General features: G+C 39.6%; 1 protein-coding gene, 1 long non-coding RNA gene and 1 other non-coding gene across 7 annotated transcripts in view; 2 read left to right on the top strand and 1 right to left on the bottom strand.

Annotated features, from left to right (window-relative positions):
* The window catches only part of dsb (debris buster), a 46,416-nt gene that overhangs the window by 15,221 nt on the left and 7,312 nt on the right, over positions 1–23,883 (top strand). For all 5 annotated transcript variants that reach the window (XM_046620998.2, XM_046620997.2, XM_046620995.2 and 2 more), the window contains 2 exons: positions 11,604–11,695; positions 11,977–12,137. In XM_046620998.2, coding sequence (XP_046476954.1) covers positions 11,604–11,695; positions 11,977–12,137 — 253 coding nt within the window. The remainder of the gene's footprint in view (positions 1–11,603; positions 11,696–11,976; positions 12,138–23,883) is intronic.
* On the top strand, positions 5,494–5,617 carry LOC124218335 (U5 spliceosomal RNA). Its single transcript, XR_006883036.1, has one exon. It is a non-coding gene; the product is annotated as a U5 spliceosomal RNA (small nuclear RNA).
* The window catches only part of LOC124216465 (uncharacterized), an 18,886-nt gene continuing 12,184 nt past the window's right edge, over positions 17,182–23,883 (bottom strand). Inside the window, exon 3 of the long non-coding RNA XR_006882615.2 lies at positions 17,182–17,450. This is a non-coding gene — a long non-coding RNA (uncharacterized lncRNA). The remainder of the gene's footprint in view (positions 17,451–23,883) is intronic.

Here is a 23,883-nt window from a genome sequence, read left to right as displayed (position 1 = left end):
CGCAGTAAATTTAATTTTCAACACATACTTCTCACCTCCGAAATCGATAGATAATGACGAAAAAACATTTTGTGAATTAATTCAGGTTTTTGGCTTCATTGGAAAGGGTGCCAAAATCAATTTGAAAGAAATTTTGTTTTTTTTTAATCTCAATTTTCGATTGAAAAAGACGAAGATTATTGTTTAGTTTCTTTTTTGTTCCTTTTTACTGGAAAATTAAAAAACAAATCTCATTTGTCTCGAACTTGGAAAGGTTGTCGAAATCAATTTAACAAATGAAAAGCGTTTTAGAACTCACGTCGATTTTTGCCTTTTTTCCGACCATATAAAATGAATCGAATAATAGCTCAATTCTTTGTAGCTCGAAAAATGAGGTTTTTTTTCAATTTTAAATCGCTTTCGGCACCTTTATCGATGAAGCTAAAAATATGGTATAATTCAAAACTGATTTTTGGAATTATCTATCGATTCCAGGGATGAGAAGTGTATGTTGGAAATTAACGATCACCCGAAAACGTATGTAGAAAAACTAGTATGTTGCCAAATCGTGTATCTCATTATATGCAGTCTCGAGGTTCGTCTGGTTTATCATCGGCGTGCAGATGACGTACGAATACAGTTTATTAAATTCACTTCACTTCGTTATTTTACACAACGATCATAAATATTACAAAACTTTCCCCCAAATTGCGATTTCCTACGAGCTTATTCATGCAATATTGAGATGAACTGCAGTGGAACGTAATTAAAAACGAAATTTCGTTATTTCGATGGTATAGCGACATTTGAAACCTTGAAGGTTATAAGTCAGCAATGTTAGAGCATTCAATTTACAGCCACGTTGAAATAACTCAAATATTACAACAAGTCTGACCTTCGAAAAATTAACTAACAATGTTGAAATTGACCCCCTTCTCGACTGCATCGCTTCTCACACCATTTTGAAAGGCGATAATCAATCGGTCTCGTTCCTGTAAAGTCCGCGTGTAACAAAAAGATAAACCTGGAGACGAAGCTTCGATTAATGCATCAATTTTCGTGGCATATATCACAGCGCATGGGTTCACTGTCCCATTTTGACCGTTTATTCATTCTCTAATCGGGATCCATTGATGTCAACTCTCTTAGCGCAGACGCCCGATGGTCTGCATCACCAAGTTTCAAAGGTCACCTACATACTTCCTCCGAACAATGCTCGGGCCCAGCGTCTTGTGGACGCCATTAACGGGGCCGCAGTGCAATTACTTGGACCGCCCGAGGGCCGGAATGTCCGTTACTTAAAACAAGAGTGTATTATACCTGTATCGTCGTACCTGGACAGAAAAGAAATTGTACCTATTATACGCAGTTTCAAAATGTGAAGACCGTGATCACGCGACTTTCTTGTACCGAATTGTGAACTTGTTACAGAAAAGAAAGCTGCGGCAGAGTAGATGGTTCGTTGAGAGAAATTAAACATCCATCATGTTTGCTGTTATAATTATCAACATCGAGGTTCTTGCTATTTCTTTTTATATTTTCAACTTTTTCGAATGTGCCGTCAGTCGAGACGCACCGCGCTTTAATAACCATTATGCATACCTACAAGCCCCGTCAAGCATCAATCTTTGTCCGTATTACAAGTCTTATCTTGATTAAAAATCGATCATTCGCTATATTCTTTCTCTATGTCAAAACCTTCGCTGTTAATACGAGATTCTCTTTGTCTTGGTTGAAAATTAGAGCACGGAGACCAGGCAACGCGACAGTTGTTACTTCATTTCCTCATAGATCGAAATTACGAGCAACTCTCAGCCAATCAATTTTTTACCTAATTTTAATATTTCGATTTGAGGAATGTACAAATACCAAAAGCCACGCTAGGCTCATGAAACATTTCAAAAACACGATGTCCGCTGATCGCAATGAATAGGACTCACAGTTATCGTTTCAAGGGATATGCTAAAACCAGCGCTCCAAGCACAGTTTGTTTAACCATTCTATCACAATAGAATAGCTCGCGTAGTGTAACTCGGGGATTGTGAAAGTAAGTGCTGTACTTTGTTGTTCACAGTTCTACCGGTTCGGGTTCACTCTGCACTGCAGATCGTATACTTCACTTCGGAAGAACTACGAGGTGCAATATCCATCAACATACATGTTCTGCACCAGTTTAAACACGACTTGATTGACGACCTTTTAATAAATTTTCTTTCATCTCCTAGTGAAGTTAACCGGTAATGACTATCTGGTTTAACCACAGCTATCGATCATAATTCTTTACCTAGCGGATTTTCGGATGATACGAGCTTTCGACGCAGCAACGTTGATATGCTCCTTGCTTACGAAACTTTTCACGCCTCATTGTCGATTTATTAAACATCGTGACTCGTGACCTTGCGGACTCGAAGTCCGATAGGCGAAAATTCAGAATTCCGTCATAATGATTATCACGAAAATAAGTCCGTGGATTCATTTTAACAATTTACTTTCCAAATGTAGCGAACGCCTAATGTAGCATCGGATTTTCTGAACTTGAATCGTTCAGAGAATACTTTCGAGCGTAGATCGATTGACAGCTGCAACTTAGAATTATATACAACCCAAACTATGACTAGCAAGTTTCATAAATAATCAATTTCAATGGCTCTAATCATTTCTCGTTTGTCTTCATGCTTCTAAGTCACGCACCTGTTATATGCGATTATTATTATTATCTACAGATAATCAATCTGATTCCCTACGGCAACGATAACTTTTAATTTGACTATATCCAACCGTGAAGGGCAACTTCTTCAGATTCCGACTTTCACATTACCGTGGTTGTAAGACCTGGCAAACTATTAACATAACAGAACTAAAATGTCGGAAAATCTCTTCGAGATACCTCAGTTATTTGAGAATCCCTCTGTTTTAATCGCGCCTGCATCCTTCGCTGAAAGTAATAGGTCTACGGCGATGCGTTGGACCGGTTTAAAACTTGTTGGACTATCGCAACTATGTAGGGACGTATAAGAGTTGTCACTGAGTTCCACAGCACTGCTACTAGAAGAGTTATACTACTGCGTGATTCGAATTCCTTCAATGCTACAGGCATTTTCAAGTAAATTTGTTTTAACATTTACTCAATCGAAATTTAAGTCTTATATCTATCGTCAAACTCATGAGTTTGTAGTTGCGAACATTGAAGACTCCGTGGTAATAACTTGCGTAGTACTCAAGGTGCATTCGCACCCAACCATGCAGCTTGACCAGCTTTACCCCTGCCCATGCCCTGTCAACAACAAATTCTATAGTTTCGATGGTCCTCAAAAGATACTAATTGAGATAGGGCCCATGTGAATTGATTATACCTACACGAATACGCGATGCGATCCGGACTCCAAGACGTTGCGCCGCGCCGGCTCGGTGGACAACGTGTTAGGCAACGACGAAACCTCGTCTGACCACCTGCAATAGTATACGTCGTGCCTGTACGCCAGGGAGCGTTTACAAGCCTACAAGAATACCGACATAGCAGGGCCGGCGGGTTGTCAATTTTCCATGTGTTTATTGAAACAGGAACAATTTTTTCGTACCTTGAATTCATTCGAAAGCAAATTTCGTCCTTGCAATATTTTCAGGTGTAAATTTATCAATGAGCATTGCTCTATCCGAGGTCAGAGTCATTTCTCAGCAGGCACGTGAAATTGCGGTACCATTCGAGCGATGTTGTGTTGGAAGTCTACTATTGAAAATTTATAGAATAACGATGTTACGCATGTTTGTCTAATGCCTGAACCTGTTCAACTGAAATGTCAAGAACGAATGGTTTAATTTGCATAAAAATTGGCCAAATTTTTTCTTACACGACTGGAATCCCGTCTCTTGTTTTCCAGCACATGAAAATTTTTTATTCCTGTCTTCATTGTACCAACAACACAAAAGTCGCCGGCCCTGAACGATAGAGAAGTTACTCAGGTATAAGGAGCGAGCGAACGACCGGCGAAGCCTGCAGCCGATCAACGTCCACGCGTTAACGCAATTTTAAGATCACTTTCACTCGCAGCATTCCCCGAGATGCTGAAAGAAGGTTAGCCAGCCAGCCGGCCTCTGTTGCCGCTGATCTTGATGTAGCCAACCAAAATAGTATTTGGTCTCGGCCTGCGGCACAATTATGATTATTCCGCGACGTTTCGAAACTCGTCTCCACAATTTGCGCATTTGTATTACCATCCATGGGCCTCATGACTGTGGCGTTGTGCACAGCAGGTACATCCCCTTTGCTTCCCAGACCCAATCAGCAGTATGCACATTCATTTTCCACATGCTGCAACTGCAGAACTGCAACGGAATTTCTTTCCATATTGCATGAGTCCTTGTGCTGCGATTCTCGGAAAAGGGAAAGAGTTTCAAGCGCCACTTTTGTAACACCTTCGGTCTCGAGGTGTTACAAAATCACGCGGACATCGTCATTATCGCACCCACATGTCCGCGCATTGAATTTGAAAATCGGGCTATCCGTCCCCGGGGTGACATTAGACCGTTCATTAAAAACCAATCCTCCGATTCACCTCGAGAGACTGGATTACAGTTTCGACAAGTAGGACGCGAGAAGACTCTTTCGTCGAGGCTGGTCGACTCACTCGGGACAGTATAGCTGCATACTGGACTCGACACGCGTTCAATACTTATCACGGTTAGCTCGGGATCCGCTCGTTACCACCTGATGTAGAGTACATACATACCTGCGCATTACCCGCGCCCGACAACTCGATACATGATATTGACCCAAGTGCAGCGTTCTCGTGGGCGAGTTGATGCGATTTCACCTCGATATATATTAAGCTGTAACCTGAATCGACTTAGCCTCGTGCTTTTGCTCTGACTTCGAACCTGATTTACGTCATCTTCGCACAAATTAGGATCGGAACAAATCAGATACTTTGTACTGAACAGCTGTCACATTTTCAACACCTTCTTCGAGTCGATAGCTGCGCTGCAGGGTTCGTGTGCAGGTCGCTGACTGTTTTTACGGGCACGGTGATACCCAGATTGGATAGCGCAGGGTTTGATATGCTGTTTCCTAGATACGACGGCGTTCATAAAGTTGAAACTTTGTTACTGATTTCTAAAGCAATCTTCGTAGCTTAAATATATGACGACTCGTTAAATACTAAAACTGATAAAAAAGTATCGATTCCTCGCTAAACAACCTCATTAACATAAAAATAGTAACTGATGCGTTCTATGAGAATTCTCCTGTTGCTGTTCATCCATTTCGTTCGAACTTTTTCGCTATGTCTAAAACTCGGCTTTTACGTATTCAAGATACGGGTTTAAGTTGAGAAAAAAATCGATAGCTGGCCACTAGCGGGGCTGCAGAGTCGTGTGTAATTCCCTGGTAGGAACGGTGTGTTCCAGCTGCCTGCCCTAACTTCGCTTTTCCTCCGCTAGGAGTTCCACGATACTCGACCTTCTCGAAAGAAAATGATGCCCGCAGGTTGACTAGAAGGTAGCCAAATGATGCGATAGGCACTCTGGTTTCTCTTCAATACACGAATAAATCTTTCGCCTTTTACTAAAGATTTCCGTGGAGAGGAACAACTTGATGAGTCTATAACTCGAATTTTTCAACGTCCCGGTGATAACTGGGACTGCCAATTGAATGAAACAGAATTCCCCCAATGATTTAATGCATGACAACTCGTTGCAAGTCATTCAATAATCTGACCAATACGATTCTCTTAGAGTTGTCCTAGATCAGTCTTAAAAGATGCGAAACAATTCATGAAAATGTGAACATTTGTGCGTTGAATCGATTGAAATCATCGTCATTGTTGAGGTCTTCATTCAAATCAATATTTCACATCGACGATGAAATGACAGTTCAATGGAAAACAAGCAAACACAGAAGAAATATTTTTTAATGCTAACTCCGTAGGAATCGCGTTTTATGCACTGTAACAAAATATTGCTATGTGTGTTAAAAAAGATGTAATCAAGTATAACTATCAATAATTATTTACTTTTGCGGGCTACTCCCGCGATTACGTACGAAAGTGATAATTTCGTGAATTTGAACACCGTTGAGAAACAATTCATGAGGCATATTATACATTAAGCGCGCGCGTAAAATATTAGCCGACAAAAACGCGGGAGTGTTTACTTCATGCAAAGTAGGCGGCAGTCTAAATTCCTGTAATAAGCGAAAACGAAATGAGTCATTGGAGTTGACACCCGAGCGTTCATCTCCTGGCGTTTAGTTGAACTCAGCGTCATGCAGCAAGGTGCATAGCAGGTAATGGCGACCATAGTAAAGTAGTTACGACACCCGTCCGGGCTAGACGAGCCTGCGAGTCGGTTTGTCAAGGTTGACGATTCCAGCCGAATTAGGTTACCGCGAGTAATACACCTGAGATTGAATTGTTCGTCTTACAACGATACCGCGTTGATCGTGAATCCAAACGTTTGCCATGCCTGCTATCTCTGCTTAGTTATATCAATAAAATACTAGCCATTGGAATGCAAAAAAGAGAATTTACCTTTAAAAAATTCAGTTACTGTGAACGGTCATATATACTTTCAGTTGATGCAATCTTGCGGTCATTATCTAGATTCAAAAATTATATTTAGTCACTTAATCCACTTCGCGTTTGTTGGGAATAAGATGTAAAGCAATTCAGTACTTGCTGTTAGTTCAACATCGTCAAGGTCATCTTTAACAGTCAAAATAATTGACAACACCTTTAACATTTCAATTTATTGGGTGAAGCCGCTTCCACTTCTGCAAATGAAGTTAACCATCGTACTCCGGGCACTTGAGCAAAGTTTAGCTTCTGTTTAACATAAATCATTTTGACAATAACTCGTTTTTTCATATCTTATACGCAACAATACTTCTAGGATTTACTGTACAACGTATAAGAAGCCATGGACATAATTTAACTATTTTCAATATGCGATGTTCGCAAGTAGCTTTCAGTACCGGTTGACAAGATTTTGGATAGTTTTTTATACGCAGGGCAAATTGATGACTTATTCAATACAACTTTTGTCTTTGCATTTGCTTTTTAAAAGCATGGCAGGTAAAAAACTAACCTGCATTTCGCGACTAACATGCGAACATTTTGACGTGCTGGTATTGAACCGATGAATTTAATGATTATTGCCGAAAAACCAGTCGGTATTAAATATGTGTATAAATAGTATAGTTGTAAGCTATTTTACTGACGTAACGAATCGTCGAGATGGTCGTTTCACGTGTACAAAACGAGGAGAGAACAATCTTTAGATAATGGACTGGTCGCGAATTCTTACGTGAATATTAACAGTTCATTTTATTTGACCGTTTAAAACCAGTTCCAATTAATCGAATGTATCCAGTAAGCAAATTACTTGAAAACGACGTCATGCGAGGCAGTAAATTCCGCCTAAACAAAAATGGAAAATAAACGAGCGAAACGAAAGACTTGTGTCATCGTTCCGAACACTTCTCCATAGACATGCAAATTCCTTTGAACCTGAGTTTTGGACCTACACTACAGATGTGTGCATAAACAGCATTTGAACATCTCCATATTAGGGTCGATCACCTCCTAAATTTACGGACCTCGGCGAACAGTCATGACCCTGTACTCACAAAAGCAAAGCGATGTAAGGACGCGACTCATTCATGAATCCTGTGTAAAGTAGACATCAAGAAATGAGCTTGACGAACTGCCGACTGAATGGAGGAGCACCAGACTCTGGACTCGTGAAGTCGGGTGAATAGATTATACCTGCAGACGCGGATACAATCTGCAACAACGACCGAGTAATTTGGCAATTTCACCCGCACATTCAGTTCGATGGAACTGGTCTGGAGAGCATGAGCCGTACCGACGTTTTAGGGTCAGAGTCGCGGTTTTTGAGCTATGAATGTACTAATGAATAACCAATCAATGACTGGGTAGAGAATCAACATAGCATACGCTGCACGGTACTGAAAGGAAGATGGGATTTTTTCGGCAAAATCTGGAAATCAATACGTTCAAAAACCGCCGATGTTGGAACTCCATGCGAATACGTATCGTGCATTTAAAATAATTTGGGCACGGTATATTAGATAAACACTCGCTAATAAACCGGCTTAAAAATCATTTCCCTCGAGCTTTCACTTTTCTGTAACGTCAATTAGACTCATGTCAACATAGTAATTAGTGGTAGCTGACTTTGGGTTAGAGTACCGGTGCTAGAATCTCGCTTTGCCAAGGCGTGATCACGTCCCGCAGATCAGCTTAAGGACTCGTTGAGTCGAAAGTTGTGCACCTGGCCTTACATATCCGTTACGCGTGGAGCGATCTACCGCCGAGTACGAAATCCGGAGGCAGCGTGGTTACAGGCTATGCTTATTAGTATCGCCAATGATCTGCATGTCTGAGAATCTTCTTCTCGCCAGCTGGCGTTTCTCAACGCTTATGAGTAAACTGCTCTTCGTCATTACCCGGTGGAAAAATGACAAATTGACCACTCATGCAGTGCCTTCCCAGACACTTAACGTGGAAAAAAAATGATGTAGAAAATAATGACCCGTCGACATCCGAGTCGTGCTCGTAGCTCGATGTTCAGAACTAAGGAAAGTGACTCGAGTGCAGGAACATTGCGCGGACAATGAGCGTGAATAAAGTTATGCAAAAACTATAATGAGCGGGAAAAGGGACTCACGTTGGTACAGTTTTACGTATCCGTCGTAGCTCGGGTCTCGCAAATATAAATTGCCGTCGATTTGGCAACGATTAGCAGGCTTTCCACCGACCGACTGATCCTACACGCATTCCTCACAAGTCCATTCCAGGCGCAAATGCGAAAGAGTCGTTGCCGCGTTGAAAAAAACTGGAATGAAAGACGGTATTAATTTATTGGCAAAATACACGCACACACGTAAGACCAGCGAGATTCCAGGGTATTCCCGCGATCGGTGCGCAGCAGGTGATAATTATAGCTGGCGATACTTAATGTGAGTCTCACAATGAAAATCACGGAGACACGTAACTGGCAATAATGACCCCATACAGCCTTCGATCAACCTTGAGTACAGGTTTGCGAAAAAAAATCCAAAATAACAAACAGAACAAGATTTCCCAGGGCCTCGAGGAATTATTATCTGGGCTGGCTTCGAGGCTCTTAACTCGTTGCATAGGCAATACCTATATATCTGCGATTCTGACATACATCATATACATGCGGCGGGCTAAATACCGGCATTGCAACCGCCTGCCCATTAATTCGAAAATATTAATCGAGCCGACTTTGATAGTAGGAAACGTTTTTAGAAGGGAAGATGTATTTTTTTTTATACATTATTGTGCGTATTAAATACTGACTGTTTTGTATACATTTATTGTTAACGAGAAACGCACACGATTGTCGTTATGTGCTGAATTTATATCGAAGTAGTGATCAGTTTCAACATCGTACAACCGCATGATCCGTTTCTAACAAACACATTTCATCACGCTGGATTTTCCCCGCTGTGAAACCGAGAAATAATTGGGCACTCAAGGGCTACATTACCATTGCGTGGACTTGTTTTGAAATGTCTCCGTAGCATTTCTTTCGCATGCGTATTAACCGCACGCATTTTGCAAATTCATGACATGCTGTACGCAGTTTCCGTTCGCAGATTTTTTTATTTTTTTCCTCTTCTAACGCTATTTACGTTCTAGCTGATGCTTATTGTCGTTGACATGTTGGCGGGCTTGTATCTCGATTGTCCGTGCAAATGAAATTTATTCATTCGATAATTCAATATTCTTGTATCTTGTAACTGGTAAATATTGGACGGTTGATTTTTAGTCGAATTAATCATACCACGTTTATATCGATTGATAAAAAACAGCTAGCAATGCTGTAATATGCTGTTTATTAAATAGAAATTTGCGAATGTCTAACATAATTAAGAAATAACTTTTATCATCCGCATATTCGCCGAGGTTGGTTATAATACGCATAAATGTTTCACGCTAATGACAGCTGACGTAAAATTTATTTGACACTACATTTTAATGAACGAAACTTTAAGCCCACAGTTTTTCACAATACTTCCTGATATAAATTTTTGTTTTTTTCAATGTCTGTTTGCGCGTTCAGACATCGTTTCAAAGTATCCGCACACGTTAGTAACAACAATCTGAAGATTAACTAGTGAACGATCGGAATTTGTGAAACAATTTTCCGTGTCTTCGTGTAATAGGATCACATTTTCCGTTACCTCGAGATATTGGCTCTTGGAAACAAGAATAACTAAAGTATCAGTCTACGCCAGAATCAGTTTCATCATCTGAGCCAATTTTTTCATCAACCGTTTCAATTTTTTTTTACAATTTCTTAAACTGTAAATTTTTTGATCTCCCCATGCATCTTTTCCATGACTTATCGATTTACGAGTAAAAACTGCGGTACCTCCAGAAAAAAGTCACACGGTTTCGTCTCAGCTATATAGTTACTATAATTCAGCAGGTTGATTATGTGTAAATAATATATATTATTGTACATCGTAAACGTATTTGTTTTCTGTGTAAGCTATACACAAAGTAATTTACAAACGCAAATCATTTAAAAAAAAATGAAATACCGTGTCTGACGGTGAAAAAAAAGCAACGTAACAAAAGCCTACTTGCGATTAGGTATACTTGAGAGAGATAATATACTTGAGAGTTGAATATTGGACAGGCAGTAAAATACAACTTCATGGTTTCTGATTTTTGTTGCTTATGCTCATTAAAGTGGTTGGTGATTTCAGCTGTTTTATTAACTCTGATATACCTGTATGTTAATTACTGTCGTCCATTATACGCGCGTGAATTTTTTTGGCCCCCTCCCAGTTTTTGTTCTCTCTTTTTCTACCAGTCACTTCCTTACCAAGGCTTCAATAAGTGCCGTAGAATTGTGGATGGGAAAAACCCCGTACCCATCAATTGCCACTTCTTAGGATAGACAAGACATAAGACGTTGCGTTTCATAAAGCTGAAATTACCGTAATTAGAATGTCGCAATCATAATTATAAATTTAACGAACAATAACCAATCTCGAGATCACTCGATTCACGATGAAACATCCCTATTCCCTGCCGCGTGTTCATTACCTCCAATAATTTTGCAAGAACATTTTCAATTTCATGTTGCTATAGATCAAACATATATATGTATATGGAGTACTCGGCATCAGTTCAGTCACTTCTTTACGAACTCTCTCAGATATCACTCATAACTGGCCGCATTTTAGTATCTACTGCTTGAAAGTAATCTACGACTTTTTCACTTTAATTCAATCCTTTTCGGAGTAGAATTCCTTTTTTCTTTTTATGTAATGTATGTAATTAACTTGGATCGGTTGGGTGGAAGAAAAGTGGTGGAACTGAGGGGGAATGTCCTATATACCTACAAGAATTTAAACGGAATAACGTGTCAATTGAAAATTATGTCGAATTTAAAGCAATCAATGACGTGGCTCTACGGGTTACGATACGTAAGTCTTTAGCCTTGCCGCGATCTGTCAATAAATATTTAGAAAAAACACATCCTGTTTTCTTCACGTTTCTTGTGGCAAAAAATTTCTTGCCTTAATGCGATGCCTCTTGTAATACATTTTTATTTACTTGCAGGTCGAATCGCCGTCATCTTGTTCGGACTGTTCGCCTTGGCCATTGGGATTATCCTCAGCAGCATACCGTGGGTGGATTACGTGCTAATGAAAGTAAGTGGTCTGCGATCTCCCTAAAAAAATTTCCGATACTCAAGACGTTCTGAACTTACGTATCAATTTAGCGATTGGCATAAATAACCAAGAATTCTAACGTGATTAAGGCAATCGCAGATTTTTCATTCAAGTTGAAATTCGTTCTAACTTTTCTCTTTGAAATATGAGGAAAAAAGTTGATGGAATTCCGTTTTGGGAATTTTTTCCAATTCAATTTACTTTCGCATCGTACATTTTCAAAACTGGTTTACTCACCGGGGTTACGTTATGTTTTACAGCAATTACGGTTATGGAACGGATCCCTCTCATTCCAGTATTGGCAAAAACCTGGCGTCGTTCGGTTAACCAAAGTTTACATTTTCAATGTAACGAATACCGATGGGTTTTTGAACTTTGGCGAAAAACCAAAGGTTGAGGAAGTTGGGCCCTTTGTTTACAAGTAAGTAAATGTTACCGAAATTCTCTTTATCCCTCCAAGAGATAAAGTTTTAACAAAAGAATTTGCGATTATCGTAAGTTTCCAACTTGATCATTCGTATACTTTCAATTGACAGGATTTCTAATTCTTCTCGCAAATTGTCTCCGTAATACGCGTAGATAAAATTCAAGTGGCAAGTAATTTAACAAAGATATTTCAATCTTAGTCAAAGCATTCGAAATTATAAATAAAAAAATCGAACTTTATTAGATTAAACCCTGTTCAAAAAGGAAGTCATAGATATTTTCCTATTTGTGCCGTAAATGGTTCTTTCCCGAAGAGTTAGATGGCCTGAAAATTTCTATCTGACCAAGACCACCTCGAAGAAGGAGAAAACTCGATGCATGTCTCAATTATTGAGAAGATCTTGACTATCCTTCACAAATCAATTATAAAAGTCGGTCAAATATCTTTTCCCATCGTACTCGTCAAATTCAACTTATTACACGGGTAAGCTTGATGCGTTAGATTTTTTCAACGTAATAAAGAAATTTATCCGTAGATGCCACTTGACTCGGACTTACTATTTAAGTGGATTCAGAGGTGTGTACATAAGCGTGTCAAAAATTGCCGTACACTATTTGGCTCGTGAAAGCAATTTACAACAAGCTGTAATAACAAGACTTTGATGCACGCGTGTATAATAAATATACAGAGATTATTAGAGACTCCATTACCAGATGGAATCCGGGTCGATTTCTATCCCATCCACAACTTTTGGATCGTTAAGCTTACACTTGAAAGAGCCGTGAAACCGCCGAGGTGTTGCTTGTATGTAGGAACTCTTTTTCGAGACATTGAATATAGTCTTGTGAAAATTGTTAATAAACCTGACATCGAGCAACTGCAAATAAAAGAAGACGCGTCCCGTTATCGTCGTCAATATATACGTTAGCCTCCTAGCCTACTTGTCGTTATGCAATCTTTTCGGCGCTTTCAATGTCTCCTGCAAACAGCCTCGAAAAACACGTCCCGTTACAACCGTCCGGTCCATTGAGCCCGATGGTATATCTTTTGGAGAACGCGTGATTGTGAAATGTGAAAAGAATCCCCTTCCCAATTCAACTGAACTTGAATCAGTTCAAGTGTGCAGACTGACATACATTTTTTACCGTATGGTAAAATCGTTAAACAGAACGCGTTTCAAACGGATTGTCAAATTGTAGAAATTGCTAACTTCGTGCTGGTATTTCAATTCATAGGTTTTTCAAAACGTCAAAATCAATTAGGCTACTCTAGGCGAGAGGAAATTTCATTTGTTTTACACGTGTTTATGCCAATTCCGTTTCACTTAGATCCGCCACGATACATGTTGCGAGCTAAATTAAGGCAATGAGAACACACGTACAAACAGGAATAAAATACTACAAGGCGATCAATCATGTCGATGGACATGAATTGAATTAGAATTTAAAATTTATACGATAACGTGCGGCACGCGTGCTGATTTCGATGCAAAAAAAATAAAAAAATCTGTCCCACGTTGTAGGGACGAAATATCCGAAAGAAATTGAGCGAAGAAATTAAAAACAATGCATATTTTTATAAACCGTACGGTTTTGTCACAAGACTAAATCTGAATAGCCGTATCGAAGTACTCGCCTTGTCAACTCTTTAGGAAATATCACTAAACAGGTGTCATTAATGCGAAAAAAAATGTGACAAAGATCTTTATTGGCTACACATAGGGACGGAATGGAGAATTCAATATCGCAAGTAAAACTTTGACCCTTCGGTGTTTTGAAAAACGTAGGATTGATCTTCTAATAACCGCATAAAATTGAAATCGTCGTATTGCCAGCTTTGTACAAGTTCGTCAAATACACGCGAAACAGAAAACATTTTTTTCCCAGTAAAACAATGATATAACTAAAAACTGCAACCTTAAAGTTTCTGGCCAGAAGCGGCTATTTTCCTAATCAGTGGTAAATTCCACTACGCGAAAAAACCCATCGCAATACAATCCTACTCATCCGGGCGAATAGAGATAGGTTTGCGGCGACGATGCAGGAACCTGGAACCTGTTACATCGTGAAATAGCGGTAGCGGTCAAGAGGCCGTCAGCTTCGTTAGATTCGGCCTGAATCCGTCATAGACACGGTCGGATAATCAATTCCGATTTCCGCCGTGTCTTTCGCTCCTGGCAATAGCTGGCCTCTGCACAGGGAATGTGGCACGGTGTGTAAGGTCCCGTTTTACGATTCGTTGAGCGGACCCCAGACGGCGGGAGTGCGGAACTTGTTAAACTAATTATTTACACTGCGTTGGCGAGCTGGTATTCGGGTCAGGTTCATAAGGTTCGAAAGAAACGCCCCTCGCAAGTGCGAAATTACAATGCTAATCGAAAGAGGGCCGCGGGGAAATTGGCCTCTGGTATCAGATGCTGCCAGGATACCTCTAACAGGTATCACGCCGCTCCGGAGATGACTTACACACGATGTACGATGAATATCAAGCTGTTGGTTCGACTCGTAACAGACGATCGGACCTTTCTTCTCGCGAGATTATATACCCGAACTGATTGCGGACTGGTTAATGGTATCGAATAATGCCTCCCCGACTTAGGTACATATTTCTTTGACCGATCCCGCTATCGGACAATCGGTATTGACTCTTTGTACTCCTTTGTAATACTATGCCGTTAGTAAACTGCCGAAGAAGAAGAGAGAGAGAGAGAGAGAGAGAGAGAGAGAGAGAGAGAGAGAGAGAGAGAGAGAGAGAGCAAGCAAGGCTTATTGTTAGATTTTTTACCTTCAGCAAATTTTCGAACGACTCAATCAGACGTTCTCTTCTGTTAGAAGTAACCATTGAACAGTAGCTGTCAGGTTATGCCAATAACACGTGCAACTTTTGAGCACATCAACTTTTTTCTACATTCGATTAAATCTTATTAGCCTGATTCTGATGTGAAAAAAACCATGCGCAACAAACTTCTTTAATAGGTAAAAGTCGAAATCTTTAGCCAAATTCTTGACTCATTTGAAGACCGCCACCGGATATGACGTTCATAAGTTGAGTCTAACATCGGGTCTTTTTTTAAGAGGGCGCACGATATTTGCACGTGCTACCTCAATTAACCAATAATTTGGTACCGCCTGATTGTTGACTCCGTGCCTCATGACGAAGTACAATTATCATTTCGATCAATTTTTTAACTGTACTGAGTGATGCCATAAAATCAGTGAGGATTGTCGGCTCTAACGAATCCGTAATTTGTGTAAAAGTTAGTTTCGACGGGATCGTAAAATTTCACATACATTGTTATTACTGTATCGTTGATTAATATTAATATCCAACCATCGTCTTCCGATGGAACATTTTTTCGACTATGCGTGAATTACGTGGTACAACTTTCATAAGTTTGGACGTAGACGTATGTGTAGAAGACGAAAATAAAATAAAGAGAAATAATTCATGAAAAATAAAAAATGGCATACATGCCCGAATTAGCATAATTTTGAAGAGCTGAGAGTGAGATTACGCGCGTTGCGAATGTCGCGGAATGCTCGAAATATGTTAATTGTAACATTTTATTACAAGTGATAGACGAAATGGAAGGGAGCCAGGGCAGGGGGTGAGGGTCACGAGACAAGTCGCGACCCAAACGGCCGTTTCCACGTTCAATCCGAAACTCGAAATGTGAATAAGAATAAGTCGAACAAGTATACATTTTAACGTGCCCGGACTACGAAATGTGAGAAATATTCTTGCTTACGACGCGCGGCATGTTGAAAGTGACAGTACCTACTATTTCAGTATGATATCGGAATATTTTTACATCGCGAGATAACATGTGATAATTTGGAGTGAACTCGGATATTGCAGAAATCAACCCCACGGAAACCAGCGGCTTGTCTCGAAGCGTATTCTTCACGCACGATAACCTTGTAGCCTGTTTTTCATCGAGTCGATAATAAAAACAGGCGAAAGAATTCTGCGCAAAACCTCAATAACATCCGCTTCGGGTTGAACTGCGAAAAAAAAATTACCTTACGATTCTGATAATTTATTATGTACAATCAATTTTCTCCGCCTATGTTTTCACGTATCGTCGTGACGATGAGTAGTTGGCGAATAAAAACAGCCAACTTTCACGAAATGACTATAATCGGCAAGAAATGTTAGAGGCAAGCTTACGTCGCACCGTTCAAAACGATTGGAATCGAGAGTTTACGCGACGTCGATTACCTGGACCATTTTACGCGAGCGATTACGCCCGCTGAACAATGGAATACATGCATACAAACACCGGTGGAAATCTGCTTTGAAATATAATCCGTAAGACGGAATATTTCTGCACTGTTTAACTTGGCAAATTTCTGCAAGTTTGCAGAAAAAAAAGAGATAAACGGTCGAAGTTGCAGAACCTGGTGTCGCAATGCCGGAGCCTTTCGCGCGTAGAACACCTGCGCTGCAAAATACTAACCGTATAGGTGTTGGTGTTTCGATACAAGGAAAACAAAAAAAAAAAATATAAAAAAAACATCGTAAGCCAAAGCTGTTTTACCGTTCAATTAACGCTGGCCGAACCTAAGAGTTAATAATTTCGATTCCTCAGATGAACGACCCGTATTTTTCGAGAATATGAGGAAACATGATTTATAATTCAATAAAAAACAAACGAGAGATGAATAGTAAAGTGGAAATCGGTAGTTACGAAGTCCGTATACGCGGCATATCGATGAGCCGAGTTTTATCACCGGGACAATAAATTCACAGATTTAGCTAGATGCAATTTTGCCACCGAAGAAACTTTCTTCTCACGCCCTGCGCCATGCAGCAGCCTGCAAATTATGCGGATGATCCAGGAACTGCGGGACACGCAGCGCGGCAAATTCCACGGATTGTGTCAACGAATTTTAGCCACTTTACATAATGGCGCGAAACCCGTCCGCATCGATCCAGCGTTGTGGAATTTACGTAATACCAAGTAGCGTATAATTTTCGTCGTCGATTCAATTTCACTATTACATGATCTCGCGCGTGTTTAGATACGTACCTCCTAGTCGGTAGGTCGCGACGAACGGCCAACAAGGGCATATCCGCGTAACAGAACCGCGGAGTCTAGACCTCCGGGAGGCAACATTCCCGAGCCGCGAATTTCTCATCGGCAAACACGAGCAGGTTTCTTGGTCACACTCCGTCTATCCCACGTGAAGTTTCGAAATTTAGTGGGATAGGTCTTCGGTATATCCACGCTTCAGGGCTGCTTGCCAATGATGCTAATTTGAACTTCGGTTCGATTTTTCATCACTCAAACCCGGCTGCGGTGTGCTGCGAAATTAGACGTAACGTGTAATTAAATTTTTTCGGAACCAGCCACATGTCAACATGCCTCGGAAAAAATTACCAAACGATATATCTAGCGGAGTTAGGTATACTCTACCCGTATATTATACAATATTAATAATCTCGTTTTGTACAATCTTCGAGTATTGATTACGTGAATATGTATGCGTATAATATTTCGATAGACATAGGGGGGAGAAAAAAAGAAATAACGATGAATGAAATTGGCAGACGGGTGATGTAACCACGTCTAACTCAGCAGTCAATCGAGCTACAGGACAAGATCGATGACCAACCGCAAACGGTGTAATGTTCGCTCTCAAAACATAACACGAACAAATTTTTTATTTTCTTTTAGGATATTCAAATTTTTTTAATTACTATATTTATTTCATTCAAAATTCAAGGAACGGAAATTCCACGATACCATTAACATGGCTCCAGATGTTGAAATTAAACCTTGAGTTTCGCAGACAGGAAGAAACGAGACGTTCACCTTGGTAATGCCGTTTTCTGCAAAGCATAATCGCCGCGATAAGCGGTACTCAACCATCAATGGGTTTAAAGTTGTGTAAATCCGCGGGCACGAATTTGTCTTCCGCGCTTCTTTTTTCTTCGTACATTCGTGGCTTGAAGAGCCCGTTCAAATACCGTTAAGATCTCCTTATGGGATTGGCTTTCTAAAATCTTACGACTCTAATAAACACGGATATCAAAGGTGTGAGTATGTAGGAATATATGGAACCGCAAGAAACGCGATATGCAGGTACGGAGTAAAATTCATTTGAATAATAAACCGCGTCTCATGTACACACCTTGACACTCTTTGCGTTTCCTACACATATTGTGTACGATATGTGATCGCAACGTGATTAAAAATGACAGGAAATTATCATCGTCGTTCCAGAATCTTGTTCTCTTTTTTCAACTCCTGTTTTTTTTCTTTAAATTTTGAAACACTAAAACGTCAAATCAAACGGATAAAAACTACGAACGAATGCCGAATGCACAGTTTTACGTCCAAGGTTGAAACGAAATTTCAAGTTTAAAATTTTTCAACAGCTACGTAAAAATAAAAAAACTTTTTATATTGTTATTTGCGCGTGTGAATAATTACGATTTTTAAACCCAAGAGTATGTATACCTATACCTATATGTACCTATACGTATAATAGCCTGTAATTTATACCAGATTATTCGATTCTTTATTTTTCGTCCGCCATTAAAGTAAATTCGGAATTAGTTATAGGTTGTGGAAAGAAAAGAATCTATTAGTTTACGTAGTTTTGTTTACGATAGAATAATGTTATTGGTCATATTGAATATCATTATACCTTGCGAATAAATATGCAAATGTATATATAAACCTATTAATGTACTTGGCGAATGACAGACAAATTCCTTTCGCGATACACGTCCGCGTTCAAGATAATTTGTTACAAGAATTGAGTGTCGATTCACCGCATCTGCGAAAGTATAATAAGAAGAAAACATGTTTTTTTACTAAGGAATTAAACTGTCTACGGTCAACATTTTATAAGAGTCAACCGACGTAGGAAGATTTATATTAATTTAGCTTGAGAATCGAGAAAAAAAATCACATCCTGACCAGCTCTCAAGGTTCAAACCGTTGTATAAGGGGCCATCCATAATTTACGTCACACGAATTTTAGAACTTTTAAACCCCTCCCCCCGTCCTTGTCACAGGTTGTCACATTTTTAGAACCTCCTCCCCCCTGATGTGACGTCACAAATTCTTCGAACGTATGCATGTATTTAAAAATAATCAAAAGAAAACAGTTATTTTCATTTTTTTCTTATTTTTATTAAATAATCTTTAATAAAATCAACATAGTGTCAAATATTTATGATAACAGAAAGAAAAAACGACTAGTTAGGAAACAAAAAGCGACTAATTAAGTTAATTAAAGATAAAAAACTTAATCATCTTGTGTCCATGGACTTTGGACCTACTCCTTTATATTAGCTATTACTGGTAAATCATTTAAATTTTAACATGTGACGTCACAAAGCTTTTGACCCCCCCTGCCCCTTGTCACACTATGACACATTACGGAGATACTCCCCCCCCCCCATTAACGTGTGACGTAATTTATGGATGGCCCCTAATATATTATAATTCGCAAGTAAAATCAAACAAGTAATCATCGAAATCGATTGCAATAGTAGAAATAAATGGCATTTAACGCAGTCGGTAAGAATTGGCTAAGTCATCCCCTTAAGGCGTAAGACAAAATCCGATTTTAAAATTTACAAAATCGTCGCGAAAAACGAATGATAATTAATGTAGAGAACAGAAATCGAGTACACGATGATTTGCTTACGAAGTAATAATTCAGGGGTTAACCAGGCGAAAGTCTACGTGAGACTTTTTTACTCTTGTCAAACAAGCGGGCACTAAAGACGCCGCAAAATACGTGCGAGCGTGTCAGGCATAACAATGAACCACGCAGACAAGAATCACACCCGATTCTATCAAACCTCGAGTCGCGCGCGCGGCTCGATTCAAGATATCTGAAGAGATTTTTTACAACCTCAAAAGTGGCTTCCTCTCTCCGGGTGTCGCATTTCGCAACGGCTTTCCATCCTCCACCGAATATTATGTTCATGCACTCGTGGCCGCTTGTAGGAATTATTAGAACGTGCATTCTGGCCAAAAACCGATGGACCGAAAGAGTTTGAAAGGTTAAACGGAAACGAGGCGAGGCAAACTTAAACAACTACAAACACGCGGAAACTCCGGTTAGCGAAAAATTTTAACAAATCATATCGTTCTTCCGGAGTTCTGTTGCAATTTCAAAAACACAATCGCAGCTTATCACAACCTCTACTACATCTACTGCATTTTTTACCGTCTGACAATTACACGAGAAAATATAATCAGTCTCCTGTCGATTCGTAAAGAAAATTTAATTTACAGGATGAAAAATATTATTTTATTCATACTAATTTTATTTATACGGCACGCGGTTATGAGGCTACAGTATCGTTTGACAGAACGGAGCCTAGCCTAGACTCCCAACCGTTATTGCATCGCGTTTTACCAGACTGTACATTTGATAGATCGTTAATACCGCCTTCCACAAATACAAACGCACGTGTATACATTTATGCATTTCTATAACTGCTTCATGCCGGAAAAATAACCCAGCCTTTAAGACGTAACGCTTTCGCCGCAACCCAACACGCATTGTTAATATTACGCGCTGGTTGCGCGATACGAGGAAGGCCTCGGGGATCAGCGGACATGTGACATAATGGCTTGCGAACGGATGTTGTGGCATCTCCAGCGTATTAAATATCAACGAAATGTCAGGGGAGACCCGGAAACAAAAATTCGAATATTGCCAGATTTTTCACCGTAATACTCGAAAATTGTGTACGAGCATTACGGATGAGCATCTGGAATTCCGTGTCGGCTCAAGCTTAAGATTTATCCTCAATTTCTGAAACAATCAAATCTGCGTAGATTTATTTGAGAAAGAAAATTGCTTCGGCATTGGAAAAATAGTAACTGATTTGTAGAAAATTTAATGTTTAACAAACGTGAACCTGTTGTAACGTCATTGCGTAGGAAAAAGAATACAACAATAAAATGAATAATTTTGTTCAACAGCTTTCATTTCATTTCTCCGATGTCTATTTGATTTGAGCATCAGAGTAAACTTTCTATGAAAAGATCGATGAATAAATCCTCGTTTCGATTTCTGCAGAGGATAAAAGCCTACGAATATTGTGCAAGATTTTTACTTAGACGTTTATAATGGGAATAAACAAAAATAACGACGTCTTTCTCTTTGAACGGAAAACTTCCTCTGTATTAAGAAGAACCTGTATAAATTATGTTTGAACTGTACACTTGGAGGATCTACGTACTCCATACGTATAGGTAAATATATGTGACATATTTTTTTTCTTTCCTTTTTCACCAACGTGAAATTAAAATTGAAGACAAATGAAGTGTACTTATGTGAAAAGAGTAAATAAGTAAACGTGATGGATATGAGGATCGGAAGACGCTTGAGTCAGATTGGAATTCCTCCTAGAATATAATCCGCGAGTAATTTTAGAGGTGTGCGAGGTATGCATGCACATGAGCCAGACCTGCGAGCGAGCGTAAGTTGCGTAATTAAATACACAACGATTCCCTGATGTGCTATGGCCGAAACCTATCGAATTGAAAACACAGCTCTACGAAATAAATACTTTTTTTTGTTGCTCTGATTTTTTCTGTGAATCCTGGTGTTTGAGAACGTAAAACTTACGAAGATAATTATGATTATATTAGATTGGCTCTGGTTTTTATGTTATTGTAGTATTGTATTCGAGATGACTCAATGTTTATAGGCGAATTTTTCTTGACCGGTTAAAGTTAGAAAAATTCTATACCAGTAATTTTTTATAGAGCGTGAAATTTCCTATAAGAATCTGTTAATACAGATAGTTTATTAGATATACGTTTAGATGGTTTATACGTCAGACGTTTATCAGAAAATAAAATTCAAAAATTGTCCTAAATTTTTGTACCTGTTATTCAAATGGAAAATGGAAAAAATCAATATTAAAAGCTCGTATTTGGCTGAGATATTCTATTTAAGATGCTCTACTGAAATTTTGATGCGTGTTTGAGAGAAATTTTTTTATTTTTTTTTTCGGAACACCTCAATACCCCCCCTCCCCCCCCCCCCCCCCCTCGAAGAAACTTGTCGTGCCCTCTTTTTCATGGCGAGAACAACAAAGTATTATATATCTTATATTTTTTATACTTCTGTCCGAATAAAGTAAGCATAACTAAAGTTATTGATAGTATTTTTTTGATAAACTTTAGATATTAAAAAAAAAGAAATCGAATTTTTCACCTAAAGATTGCTTTTTTGAGTCATATATGAAAATGTCGATAAAGTAAATAACTAGAGCCAATTTCGAAAAACTACGCTTACTCCTAAGGTCGTTAACATCGAATCTTTCTAAGACGACTCAAATATCAATAGCAAGAAAACCACTGTTGGCCAGTGAAATTGTAGTGCTGCAGAAAATTGACGCGTGAACAAAGCTGGCGAGTACTTGGATATGAAAATTCGATCATAAAAACCGGGAAGCCCGCAGACAACGTCGGTAATTCCGAATCGATCACTCAAGTCACACATCCGATCGGCATCGTCGATTTAGCCAGAATCATCAGGGGGATCGGGATGCAGATTCCTTGGTATTGTAGCGCGTGAACGTCGCCGAGTATTTTCGCTCTTACGCAATTGATGTGCAAACATGCGAGTATGGAAAACTTGATAATCAAATACGCGCCAAACTCTCCGCGAACGAAGTGACTCGCAGAGACCTCGGACCCTGACCCAAAACCGAAAGGAAAGTACAATAAAACTTGCAAAAAGTAAGGGGAAGGGAAAGATTGGATCCCGGATACTAAGGGGCAGATGTTCAACGATTATACGAGCCGCACCGTTCGATCGGATCGGCGATCATCGCGAGATGGTGATCGCAAGTAGGGCGGCAGCTGTTTGTCGCAGTCTGGAGCGTTGGAACAAAAAAAGTCGTTTGGAAAGCCATTTACTCTGACACACTTTGAATATTGAGTAATCGGCGACCAGTTCGATAAGATTTATAACGCATAGAAATACACGTGCGTCTAATTGGTTCAAAAATTGATCAAAGCCGAGACGACAAATCGTCCGACAAAAAGCTGCGGCATGTATTTTAACGACCGGGTATATCGACGGTTTTGTCACAGCGACACCGGTGAAGTAGGTTCCAGGTTCTACGCTCGAGACAACTCGAACGGTGTTTGACGAATGCGTAATAAAGTAATAATTATGCACGCAATCCGAAAGTATAAAGAGCTTGCAAAGCACCGGCACTCGATATTTTAGCGAATATAATTTGACGACAGAGAAAGAGAGACGGCCTCTCGATTGTAAACATGAAATTTTGTACCTCGTTTTTCGTGTATTTACAAACTGTAAGCCGGCACGCACGCGTGCTTTGGTTGAGCAGGCATTAGAAATCGCGTACCTCGTAATAACTATAGGTATGTACATACGTATAATGTGTTCCGCTAAGCAAACAACAGTGTATTATTTATACAAGTTTCGATTCTGGAAAGGGAATGAATATCGTTAGCGCAACAAAGTATAACAATTATCATTCCTACTTTACGGTTTAATTCGCTCGAGTCTGCGCCCGTATACCGTACACGTTATGTACACGGTGTACCGCGAACTTGTCACGGTCGATGATTTCTTGGATTAATTTTGCTTCGGATTACACACCTCCGGCGATCATCGTTGCAGGCGGTAACGCAGCTACGTATCTCGTTGCAATTAGCGCCGAGTCTAGTTAACTTAAAATACGAATGTCGACGAAACGGCTCATCTTTCGCACAACG

Source organism: Neodiprion pinetum, chromosome 4 (genome assembly GCF_021155775.2).
Source record: "Neodiprion pinetum isolate iyNeoPine1 chromosome 4, iyNeoPine1.2, whole genome shotgun sequence".
In the NCBI taxonomy this organism is placed as follows: domain Eukaryota; kingdom Metazoa; phylum Arthropoda; class Insecta; order Hymenoptera; family Diprionidae; genus Neodiprion; species Neodiprion pinetum.
The sequence above is the reverse complement of the archived record's forward strand: the minus strand, read 5'-3'. Positions and strand labels throughout refer to the sequence as shown.